This window comes from Anguilla anguilla, chromosome 2 (assembly GCF_013347855.1).
Source record: "Anguilla anguilla isolate fAngAng1 chromosome 2, fAngAng1.pri, whole genome shotgun sequence".
NCBI lineage: Eukaryota > Metazoa > Chordata > Actinopteri > Anguilliformes > Anguillidae > Anguilla > Anguilla anguilla.
The window spans coordinates 11132975-11145942 of record NC_049202.1 but is presented as its reverse complement, the minus strand read 5'-3'; the positions used below and the strand labels follow the sequence as shown (position 1 = coordinate 11145942).

Genomic DNA, 12968 nt, shown 5'->3' with positions numbered 1-12968 from the left:
TGGCTGTATTTTCCTACTATAGTTTGGGTGCACTAAGAAAGCAAGGTCCATGTCAAGGATTATAGTGCATTCACCCCTTTGCATTAAATACATGTGTGTTTGTTACATATGTTTAATGTTCTAGTAGTAATGTACTCTAAATATCACTTAATTTTTAAAACATACTTTAAATCAAACTTCTGTCATGCTTTGTAAAAGAGTTTCCATCAGGAACATCTCCAACATCACATAGCAACTACAGGAAAAAGATGCTGCAATGAACTATGGGAACATGAGGGACATGTAGATAGCCATATACACTGTCTTTCAAAATAATCTTTAAAGACGGCAACACTGTACTGAAATATAAAATTGACACGCAAAGACGATACACAAATATAAAATTGACACGGGAGTGTGAATGCCAGAATAAAAAGTTTTCATATTGAACAGGAGTGGATTCTTTCCAACAAAATTATCAGGAGCAATTTTTCTCATTTTTAGGAGAACTGTATTTTAAAGCAGGCCATTGCATGTATTGTGCTCTCCTCTCTATGTTTTTGTTAAAAGGAATCAGTAGTAAAATGTTGGTTTGTATAAATTTTGCTTTAAAAACAATGAGGGATCATCTTCACGAGATTTATAGAATTTCTTTCCTGCCGAGTGGGGAGTCTTGATGATAATGCACTTATCAAGATGGTAACGCATTCATTGAGAGGTCACAAGTAGCCTCCCTACAGTTTGGTCAGCATGGCACTGAAATTATCTATCCATTCAGCGACCAGATCTGAAAGTTTGTGCATCTGTGGTGTTGGTTAGTTCTGACAATGGAACAGTGCAGAGAAAAAAAAATTCAATTTTAAAAAAGAATAACTTTTACCTGCATATGCATCGTGTAAATGTGTATTTTCGCATGTGAATGCCCCATCAATGAATGACTTTAATGAAGCCACATAGCATTGTTTTAAAGCATATACGTGTTATCTCTCTTTCAATTTCTTTTCTTGCAAAGTGAAAACAAGTTTTGTGATTCATAAACACAATGTGCATAGTTTTCATAGCAATGCATGGTATGGATGAAAGTATTGTCCTGCCCAAACATATCTGGGAGGAGACCAAAGTGGTTAAATAAAAAGCACTGTGGATTATGGCATTATCATTATCGGCCAGGCTGAAAATCAAACTGTTTGCGAAACCATCGAAAGTCACTTGAAATGGCGTAAGTACAAACTGATTTTCCATATTTTCCATTTTCTTCAGAAATCTATTTCACTGTGAAATATATTCAAAGTATATTCATATTTACAATATGAGAAAGATAAAGATGGAACTGCATTGTCAAGTGACAGAATTTCTCTTTGTTTAAATATTTTCATCAGTATTACTCACACTGCATTCATTGAAATTTATCTTTGTTTAACTATGTTTTAAACGCTGTCAAAAAGCCAATTATTTTCCTTTTTTAATCAATCTTCTTCCCCAAATGCAATTGATAAGACCATAATTTCTTTCTGTATTGCAGTTCAACTGAAAATATGTTGCTTACCAAACTGCGTCAGCTTGAGTGCCACTTCACCTGGGAATTGAATTACACTCACTTAAATGATCTACAGATCAGGCTTAAAAATGAAATTGAATTGGCTTCGGAAAAGGACAAGAACATCGGATGGTTTTACGGTAATCTGGCTTTCACAAAGTACATGCAACGTCTCCTTGAGAAAGCACGGGATGACTTGACAAAGGCTGAAGAGCACATCAGAAAGCAGCATGGTGACAACTGTGAGAAGCAGCTCATCGTCACCTATGGCAATTTTGCATGGGTGTATTATCACAAGGGTGAGCATGAGAAATCCCAGACCTACCTGGACAAGCTGGAGGGGATTAAGAAGAAGTTTCCTACAGAATCCCCTTCTGCTCTCCATCCTGAAACCTATGGGGAGAAAGGCAACGCATTCATGAAATTCTTTCACCAATACAATGAGAAAGCAAAAGAGTGCTTTGAGAAGGCAGTGGAGTTGGAGCCAGAAGAGATAGCATGGAATGAGGGGTATGCTGTTGCTCTGTACCGCACTGAGTCCAATCTCACGAGCTTTGAAGAGTCCCCAGCAAGCAGGCAGTTGAGGCGGGTCTTAGAGCTTGATCCAAACAATGCTCACATTATGGCTCTGCTGGGTCTGAAACACGCTGACTATGAAGAGTATCAGAAAGCAGAGGAGCTGATGGAAAGGGCCATGAAGTTGGATCCCGACAAACCCTACGTGATCCAGTATGTGGCAAAGTTCTATCGGAAAATCGGCAAAGTGGAGGAGTCCATAGCTCTTCTGAAAAGAGCACTGGAAATTACTCCTGATTCAGCCTTATTGCACCATCAACTTGCTCTCAGCTATGGTTGGAAAACTGCAAACAACGAAGAGACTGAAGATCTGTCAGGGCTGAGAATCCAACACCTAGAGCAAGCAATCTCCCTGAAACCATCCTTCGTTTTGGCAATGGTGGAATTAGGACGCGTCTATGCGGAAATAAGAGACAACAGGAAAGCAGAGGAGATGTTTAAAAAAGCAATTGAAGCTGCTAATGATTCAAACGAGTACCATCAGATAGCCTATTTAAAGTATGCAAATTTCCTGCTCTACCAGGAAAGATCAGTGCCTATGGCTGTGGTGTACTACAAGAAAGGACTCCAATTACAGAAAGATACAACCCAATGGAATGTGTGTGCAAGAAGACTTGAAAAGATAGCAAATGATAAAATCTCCAGAAACCCCATTGATGGCGAAGCCTTTGGGATTCTGGGTTACGTTAATCAAATGAGAGGTGACACACACCAGGCCATTGAGTGCTATGAGAAGGCTATTCTGTATGACCCTGCCAATGAGGAGTACCAAACTGCTCTGTTTGATCTCTGCCTGTCTCTGCAATGATATCCACTATTATTGCTTTAATTTAATTTTAAATTAACTGTGAAATGACGGCCTGAGGCTCTTTTAGAGTTTGGAGCTGGAGCTTGCTTTTCCACTTGTATTATTACTAAAATAAAGAACTGGTCTTGTGGCCTAAAGGTCACAGTTTTGATTCCCAGGAACGACGCTGCTGTTGTACCCTTGAGCAAGGTACTTTACCTGCAATGCTTCAGTATATATCCAACTGTATAAATGGATGCAATGTCAGTGCTAAATTAAATGTTGTGTAAGTCACTCTGGATAAGAATGTCTGCTAAATTCCTGTATGTAATCATTATTGTTCTTATAATTATTATGTACTGTATGTCATGCTAAACATGTTGGGCTTTTAAAAAAATGTTAAAATACTTTTATTGTAATTATTCTTCAAAAGAAAGCACTTGGTATTGTATATGATATGAAACAAAAATGATGAGACTAATTTGAAATATGGATTTTTAAATGGGCTTATTGGCTGCTAGTGGTAATCATTTGTTTGCTGTTGCTTTCTATTGCATTTGCTATTTTGGTAATTAATAAAGACTTATATTAATGAAATTTTCACTCTTGATGTATTTCTTTACATGTTGCACTAGGCAAACATTTATACATTTAAAAAATATTAACAAATATCAACAACTTTCACGTTGTGAAAAAGTATTTTTCCTCTTCCTGGTTTCCTCTATTTTTGCATATTTTTCACACTGAATGTTTTGAGATCTCGCATCTCGAGTAAACACAAAACACATTTAAAAACAAATTATTTCATTTTTTTATGAAAAAGTAATAGTAAATCTAACACCCATAGCACCCATGTGAAAAAGTAATTTCCCCCTTAAACTTTATAACTGGTTTCACCACCTTTAGCAGCAATAACTGCAACCAAACACTTCCTATAACTTGATTTCAGTCTTTCATGTTGCTGTGGAGAAATTTTTAGCCAACACTTTGTTGCTGAACTAAAGCTAACTGCTTTAACTTAGACTAATTGGTTGGTTTTGGGGCATGAATTGCTTGCATCTCTGTCGGGTTCGAATCAGGACTTTGACTAGGCCACTCCAAAAATATGTAAAAAGGATAAGGTGTAAGGTGATATATATATATATATATATACAGTATGTAAAAAAGAAAAATAAACCCAGCACACGACATCATTTAAGCATCTATGGTGTTGTCTTATTGGTCAAAGTACAGAACACTGACCTGTGATTGGTGGACAGAAGAAGTAAGGTGTGGCATGGAGGAAACAGATGACTCGCAGTACAGGTACGAGATTCTGACAGGTATCAGGGCCACGTAGGCCCCATCAAAGCAGCCGTAGAGCACGGAGAAAGGCAGGAGCAGGGGGAAACTCCGCAGCAGCGGGATGAAGAGGCAGCACAGCCCCTCCATGCCCACCGCCACAATGTAGCACACGTTTCGGTACTTCTTTAACCCTTGTGTGGTGTTCGGTCTGTGGGACCCGTTTTCAATGTATACAATGAATTATTTTTTCAACCTGAGACTCATTGGCCTTGGCTCATTTTCTGCGAAGAACATGTAAAAGAAGACATTTTTATGGAGTGCACACTGTGCACCCCCCTACACATTTATATTGCACATGTGGTGTTCGGGTCATGTAAGTGTGGAACTTGTTGGTGAAAACAAGTCAACATGGTAAAAATGAAATAAAAAGGTTTGCTGTGTATCTTCACTCCGTCTTCCTCCTACCTGTGCGTTCGATATGTGTGTGTATATATATGGTTTGTCCTTTAGATTTGCAACATGTTTCAAAAAAAAAAATAAAAACACAAAGTAAATGTACAAAACACAGGTACCACAGAACATCCAAAAGTCCAAAAGCACATGGAAAACCAAACATGGGCAGGAACATGCGCAGAAGCACACGCGACCAGACACAACCAAGGATCCAGCACCTGAGTCCGGGAGAAGGGAACTTAAACAGACAAGACACTGACGAGACACAGCAGGGCACAATACACAATCAGGCCACAGAGAGGGAAGGGAAAACGAGACAACCAAGAACCAATAATTGAACAATTGAAAACAATAATACAATTAAACATGGTACAAGCAGGGCACAAAACAGAAGTGCTGCCATCTGGCGGCCCAACAAGGGAAACACAGACAGGAACACAGAACCATGACCTGAAACTACACACACACAGACAAGGTTGTAACATTGTTACATTTCAAGCACCAAGAACCTGTCTACGACTGATTTTCCTGCAATCCTTACCCTCTGTAATGTGTGAAACTACACAATGTCTTGCGGGAACAATGTTATTTCAAAACATTCTAAACATTCAATATTTTCTCACACTCTACCCCAACTGTAAATTGGGGGAGAGACACAACAAATAAATTGCTTTGCGTGTGTGGCTCCCTACCACAATAATTTTCCAAACATGAGGATCATGTCTCTGTCAATTTGGAGTCTGACAGTGAGTTTGAAGAAGAGGATGAGATTGACCATCAGCCTGCCAAAAGACCAGCCCGTCAGCAGCCAGCCCCAAGACCAGCCCAAAGAGAGAGACTGAATTTACCATAACAGTGGTGTAAAAGTGCAAAGTTATCAATTTTACACATGCACAACTTTCTGACAGGAATGTGCATATTGGCTCTGACACAGTAACACTCAGCTTCACAGAGCCCTGAATACAATTACAGAGCACTTAGTCTGCTCATCTTTATTGTTGTACAAGCATGTGCATGTCCCTTGGGACCGTTTCCACAATAATTTCCAGGTAAATGTGTTAAAATAAAGTATGTTACATTTTCCACATTTCAATGATTATTGTGAACAATGAGAAAAACATCTTAGGGATTCACTAAATTCACTAAGAGTAGTAATAGGATTACAGTCAACACTGTATACTTGTAAATTGTTAATATTACCAATGGACACAATTGCATTAGTGTCCAGAATATTTGTGCAGAAATCTTTTTAAGATCGCTTCTCCATTAATTCCCTCTGGCCCTGGATTGTTTGCTTGGTGATGTCATCTCATGTACCGAGACTCTTTACTGTGACTTTACTGGCTGAACAGGTTAGTATGGAGGGTAGCCTACAGCCTGCCCCCTATCTCCGGGGGTCTCTGTTTATTGGCAGAAAGTTGCTTTTTTACTTTTGCTATTTAAGTCAATGGCAAGAAAGAGTTTTAAAGAAGCTAGAAATTATTTGTTTTTTCTTTTATTATTTTGTAAGCTTACAAGTTGGGTATAGTACTATGTCATGACAGGATACAATCATTGTAGCCTCTAAAATTTAAAAAGTACAGTTTAAATCTTAGCTTAAAAACATTCTTAGAACCTTTCAAATAAGAATGAGGAATTGTGACTGGTAGAAGTAGTAGAAGCAAGGCATGAGTCACTTGAAAACATTTTTTTCCTTTGTTAGGAAAGTGGTCCATCTAGTGGCCACAATGGTTAAGCTCTCCATCTCGGAAGAACGTCTCTTCACGCATGATTTTCATTTTCATGAGTCATTGTAACATTTCATATTTTCCCCAACTAAAACAATGAACATCATATTAGTTTCCTATCAATTTCGTACTAGTTTAAAATTACAATACCATATCCGCATGAATTCAATAGTTACAAAAAAAAAAAAAAAAAAAAAAATTTGATTTCTTTTTAAGAATATGACGGTAGCATACCAAATAGATAGGCCTACATCTGGGCACTCTGTTCCGTGGTTTGGGTTATTTCAGCTCTCCAAATGATTTTGTAAAAATATTTTTATAATTTTATTTTAGTTTGTGGAGAGCCAAAATGATATGTTTGCTTTGATTTTGCAGCATCACGAGATTTGACTGTCGCCTCACAGCAGGTAAATGCTGGGTTTGAATCCCGGCCAGGGCTTTTCTGTGTGGAGTCTGTATTCTCCCCATGTCCACCTGGGCTTCCTCCCACAGTCCAAACACATGCAGGTAGGCTAATTGGAGATTGGTACTGTACATGTGCATGTTGTGCGATCTGATAGATTGGTGACCTGTTTAAGGTGTATCTTGTGCAATGCACGCTGGGAAAGGCATCAGCACCGCCCTCGACCATCACAGGGAATAAGCGGGTATAGATACTGTGGGTTTTTTATTTTATTTTTTAACTTCATGTAGATAATAATTCATTTAAATTTATTCATTTTTATTAGTTCATTGAATAACAAATACATAGTGCAAAAGAGGCTGTCGTCAAACTGCATCACAATTTCAGGAAAAACTGTGTGTGTGTGTGTGTGTGTGTTCGTTGCACTTACATTGAAACGAAACTTGGATGCACCGATTAAGTTTCGGTTTCATGCCATATACACTCCGTCGACGCGTATAAAACCACCGCCCTTAGGAAACCGCGGCATTAATCGCGTTGCTTCAAAGATGAGGTAAGGACATTATATTTTTCTGCAGATTAAAATAGATGTTATGGTATCTGACTATAACGATACTGCTGGCATGTACTGTAGGTTTTCCCTGCAATCCTAACAAAACAAATGTCATTCAACAGCTAGATATCAAATAGAACTGCTAATTAGTAGAATAAAGATGTGCTACATTAGGGTTTTAAATGAAATCCTAAAAGATGGTAGATCTCTATTAACAGGGTTGCTAAGGCTTAATTATCATAAAGATGTGCCTGAAGAGCTATAGATAGAACACTATGATCTTGGTTTGTTTCCACAGCAGCCCTCCATCTCCCTAAAGAGAATATATTTAACAATGTTTTAAAATATTGATGACCTTAAAACACTCATCCTACCGACTGGGGTACCCGCAGACCCCTGAGGTATACTTTTTGTCATATCTCACAGGTGCTTTATTCCATCATTCTAATTTTTATGACTTTGTCAATCAATTTGTTCCTAATGACTTAATATCATTGTTTTCTGTTTCTGTTTTAATTAGAGCTTTTTAAAAATACCAATGTATTGGGGTCCTGGGGGACCCCAGTCAAAAGCACCCAATTCCGCCTATGCAGTTTTAATAGATGGAACAATTTATTGAGTTCATGTTTACCGTGGGTACTAATTTAAAGTAGGGGCACTGTGTCAGTCATTTTGAAGGAGACAGACACATAGTTCCTCATGTGCTCTGTCGACGACCTAAATACTGCTCTTCCTTAAGGTAAGAAGTCAAAGTCAGAAATGGAATACATAATTTCATAATAAAATGTTTTATCATTAGCAAATTAAATGTTTATGTTCTATTATACAAGATAAGACTGTAAAACAGTGTGTCATGCAATGATGGTTGTTTATTACAGTAGTTTATTTTTGGGGTCCCCAGGGACCCCAGTCGGTGGTCCATGTATGTTAAATGTGTTGGTAGGATGAGGGCTAACATGTGAAAAGTGTATTTACTTATATAAGTTTTGGTTTGCGTCTAATGATTTGGTTGCATTTTGCAGTGTCCCTGACAAATCTGACCTTGAAGCAAAGCTCAAGGAGCTGGAGTGTCCCTTCACATGGGACATAAATAAATGTGACATCGAAGACCTGGACGGCATTCCAGAGAAGCTCCTGGATCGAGTCAAGTTCTGCCCTCGCAGATACCATGCCACATATCTTAACATTTTATCTTTTGTGAGCCACATGAAAGGAAACAATGAGGGTGCCCTTGAGTACCTCAGTAAGGCTGAGGCCACCCTAACGGCAGACAAGCAGGTCCAAACTGAATTTTTGGTGACTTATGCTAACTTTGCATGGGTTCACTACCACTCTGGTCATCTGGGTGATGTGGAGACCTACCTTGGCAAGCTGGAGGAGATATGCAAGGGTGTCTCAGGGGGCTCACAATACTCTTGTAACCTGCCCGTGATTCATGGTGAGAAAGCGTGGACCTTTCTGAGGCTTGGGGCAACATATTACAAGAGGGCAAAGGTCAGCTTCCAAAAGGCCCTTGAGGGAGATGCTGAAAATGTGTCCTTCAATGTTGGCTATGGAGTTGTTCTGTACAGACTTGAGGGGCTAGTCCAAGATGAGAGACTGAGGTCTGAGAAAAGTGAAGCCATCCCTCAGCTAAAGAAGGCATTACTCTTAGAACCCAACAATGCTGAGGTAATGGTGCTCCTGGCTCTCAAGCTTCAAAAAAGCGAGGCGCGCAAATCCCAGGAACTGATTGAGGATGCCCTCAAGCTGTCTCCTGATGTGCCCCAAGTGATGCGGTATGTGGCCAAGTACTTCAGAACACAAGATTCCACCGAGGCCTCACTGGGTGTCCTGGAAAAGGCACTGGAGCAGACCCCCAACTCTTCTTTCCTGCATCACCAGATCGGCTTGTGCTACAAGAAGCAGCTCATCAACATGTTGCAACCGGGATCGGGCAGCCGTGTGCCAGCAACTCTGAAGAGGGCCAAGGCCGAGCAGTGCATCCAGTGCTTCAGGAAGGCAGTGGGGCTGAAACCCAGCAATATACATGCCCGGATCAACCTGGCTGAGGCCTACGGCGAGAACCAGCAGCTGAACGAGGCAGAGAAGATCTTCACAGAGCTGCTCCAGGACGAGTCTCTGCGGGACCCGGACAAGCAGCAGGTTCACACGTCTTACGGCCTGTTTCTGTTCTACAAGAAGAAGGCAGAGGACCGTGCCGTCGCGCAGTTCAAAGCTGCCTACCGGATGAAGATACAGAGCTACAACAGGAGGCAAGCTGGCAAAAGGCTGGAGCAAATTGCAGAGAGGTGGCGAAAAAATAGGCGAGCTGCGGAAGCTTCTCAAATTCTGGCCTTCCTAAGAGCTGAAGACAAGAATTCTGCTGAAACTGAAGACCTCTCCGCTGCCTTTGAGAGGGGAATGAAGTTCAAATAAGGACACTAAGGAGTGGAAACACAACACAACCACTGATATACAGAAAACATTTTACTACAGTTAACTGCAGTGGGTGACTTATAATGTTGTTTTACAATTTTGCATGTAATAAACCCCAGAGGTTACATGTCCTAAGCATGCTTTGAGCCCTAATGTACGGTCATGATAGACTACTCATTTTTGAATAATATTTTAATGACATTGACATAATTGACAATAAAGTCACATATAAGATAACAGTCATTCGGTGGGTTGACAGCTTAAGAAGGCACTGTATATTTTGATGCTGTGTACATTAAAATGAATTGAAATGATACGCATTAAAAGGAATTGAATTACAGAAACTTACAGAAGTGTTTCTGTTGTTTTTTTTAATAAGATTCCCAATTTTAATGAAAATCATAGAAATCAGTTTTACTTGACATCAGAAGACAGACATATCATTTCAAACAGTTTCCCAGTGCCCCAGACACGACTCACTACTTTAGCCTCTCTCTGAATAGAGTGGACTGTACATGCTGCAAAATAAAATGGGGTTCTACTGTACCTTCAAACTTTAGACTAAAGCTATGCAGACACTGTTTTCTTCCTCCAAATGCAATTTGTTTGATCATAAATTTTCTTATTTTCTGCAGTTCAGCTCAAGATATGTTGCATGCCAAACTACTTCAGCTTGAGTGCCACTTCACCTAGGGATTGAATGACACTGACTTAAATGATCTAGAGAACAGGCTTAAACATGAAATTGAACTGGCTTCGGGAAAGGACAGGAATGGTAAATGGTAAATGGACTGCATTTATATAGCGCTTTTATCCAATTGATGCCTCTCATTCGCCAGAGCAGTTAGAGGTTAGGGGTTAGGTGTCGTGCTCAAGGACACTTCGACATGCCCAGGGCGGGGTTTGAACCGGCAACCCTCCGACTGCCAGACAATCGGTCTTACCCCCTGAGCTATATCGCCTGAGGAACATACAGTAACAGTACTGATAATGATAAACAGTATTCACATTTTTGCATCACTGGTATCTTTAAGTTTCCCTCTACAAATTATGACATCCTCACTGAAAATGCTATCACTGTTATACTTCATATAGATTAAAATTGAATGGAATGTGATTGCTGACAGCCTGTGCCTCAGTAGATCTAAATGTCTAGCATTGTCACTGGGTCGAAGTTGCCTGATTAGTGACCAGCTACGTATTTGGCTGAGAGACCTTGCATGTGCACATATACAGCTGTAAATGCAACAACCTTTCATTTTCTGTTTCTAAGAAGTTGAGAAAAAGATGTATGAACCAACTCCCTCCCCATAACAGCCTGGAAGGGTCTATACTGTACAATAATCAAACGGTCCCTGTTCTTTGGCTTCACTCTCTGGCAGGTCGCAGGTACTGCAGCCAGCTAGGACAGCCCGGCTGACTTGAATTTGCTCAAGAACACTGACCTCAGCTGTGCCAGCTGTGCCCAGTGATGGGGGGGTGATGTTTCATTAAGTTGAAAATGTATGGAGCTACCATATGGTATCAGTAATTCATTTGTACTAAGGGTTAGTCAACTTGAGCAGAATGCAACCTGAACAAAAAGGCAGAAATAATAGAAATTCAAATATAATACCAAGCTTAAGCAAAGATAATCAGTCCTGAATGAAAATTTATCCTAACCAAAGGGTTCATTTTAGCTACATGGTAGTGGGTCCATCACTGACATCTGAACTACCTAATAAGCAATATTTTTGTAATGCAGTACTACAAACCGACATTTGATATTGTTCTAATAATCTTAACCAATCTTTCTACATTTTTGGTCATTACCAATGTTGAGGCCCATCTAATTTCAGTGTAATAATTGTTCGAGAACATAACATAATAATATAAGAACCCATGGTGACTAGAACAGGCCATTCAGCCAATCTAGGCTTGCCATTTATCTATGATCCAGAGAGCACTGCAGCAAGCCTGGACTTGACCACCCCAAGGGTCTCGATCTCTAACATTTGTCTTGGCAGACTGGTCAACTATGACAACTATGCAAAGATACACTTCCTTATATTCATGCACAAATGACCTTTCGCTCATTCATATCTGTCCCCTCATTCACTTTGTTAATATGAATATGAAATCCTCAGTCAAATCTCCCCTTGATTGCCTTTTGCAAAGCTTGAAGAGATAAAGTGTCTGAGATAAATATTGATACTTGCAGTGTAGTCCTTTTCCCTCGGTAACCATGTGACAAATCATGTGACAGGTTGCTCTTGCCATTGTTGGATCTGGTTCATGTTGTGAAAACCTGTGCTCCTCTTACTCTTTGGTTAAGTGTGTTTTCAGACTAAATACTTCAGAAAATATTTCACGGCAGGGCGTTACTATATGTTAGAAACAGACATGGAACAAATTCAGGTATGGTAAAGAAGAGATATTTCTGAAGGATATAATACGGCATATGTTTTAAAAGCTGCCAGCATAAATCTCCAGCTATGTAACCACCACAAATATTGTTCAGTTCCTTATATATTATGGCTTTGTTGGTGCTATGCAACCATTGCTTTCTGGATTGCTGTTTGGTTTAAATGACCTTTTTTACTGCTAGACGATTCAATTTTTTCTTGCCTTCCATTCCTGCTCAAAGGGACATATTTTCTTTGGAATTCCAAGAGAAAGTGGTGATTGTGTTCCCGCCAAGTCCCATGGAATGTTACAAAGGAATCAAAGCGAAGTCATTGCAATATTATTAAATACTTTAATGTGATGTTGGTCGTTGAGACATTTTCAACAACAAAAAAAATATTTTTGGCCCACCATTTTAAGTCCGAAGCTTGAGGAGGTGTACTGACACTGTCGTGGGGACGCAGAACTGCATTCACCCCTACGGAACGCTCAGTTCACCAACAGGGATTGAGGAAGTCAAACAGACCTTTATCCTAGCAGAGCTAGCACAAAATGGACTCATGTGCGTACCCACTGGCTTTATGTGTATGATTTCAAGTTGTCTCTGACACCATAGTTTTATTTACTGTGCATTCGTACATCCATACACTTTGGCATTAAAAAAGGGGGGAGAGAAAAAAAAAAATGCTACGTAGAAAAAAATCTAATGCTATACAGAAAGCATGTTTGTTGTGAGCTTTGGTTCCTCGTGCGAAGCTTTGTAGTAATCAGTCTGGGCGCTCTGGCAGGTGTCCAGCTTGGGGTCGGAATTGGTGGCGTACGTGCGTGTCCTCTGGCACTGGCGAATCACCGCGGCGGCACTGAGC

General features: G+C 39.9%; 3 protein-coding genes across 5 annotated transcripts in view; 2 read left to right on the top strand and 1 right to left on the bottom strand.

Moving 5' to 3' along the window:
* The first annotated feature begins 1110 nt into the window (after positions 1–1110).
* LOC118221001 (interferon-induced protein with tetratricopeptide repeats 1B-like) lies at positions 1111–3476 on the top strand. The gene is made up of 2 exons (XM_035405543.1): positions 1111–1198; positions 1502–3476. The coding sequence occupies exons 1-2, from the start codon at positions 1194–1196 to the stop codon at positions 2898–2900; spliced, it is 1404 nt and encodes a 467-aa protein (XP_035261434.1). The 5' UTR covers positions 1111–1193; the 3' UTR covers positions 2901–3476.
* A 3686-nt stretch (positions 3477–7162) lies between these two features.
* ifit9 (interferon-induced protein with tetratricopeptide repeats 9) lies at positions 7163–10065 on the top strand. The gene is made up of 2 exons (XM_035405544.1): positions 7163–7299; positions 8322–10065. The coding sequence occupies exons 1-2, from the start codon at positions 7295–7297 to the stop codon at positions 9715–9717; spliced, it is 1401 nt and encodes a 466-aa protein (XP_035261435.1). The 5' UTR covers positions 7163–7294; the 3' UTR covers positions 9718–10065.
* A 2372-nt stretch (positions 10066–12437) lies between these two features.
* slc16a12b (solute carrier family 16 member 12b) overlaps positions 12438–12968 on the bottom strand; it is a 14491-nt gene continuing 13960 nt past the window's right edge. For all 3 annotated transcript variants that reach the window (XM_035405541.1, XM_035405540.1, XM_035405542.1), the window contains exon 7: positions 12438–12968. This exon is cut by the window's right edge and continues 79 nt beyond it. In XM_035405541.1, the coding sequence (XP_035261432.1) occupies positions 12812–12968 (157 nt within the window). In that variant the 3' untranslated portion in view covers positions 12438–12811.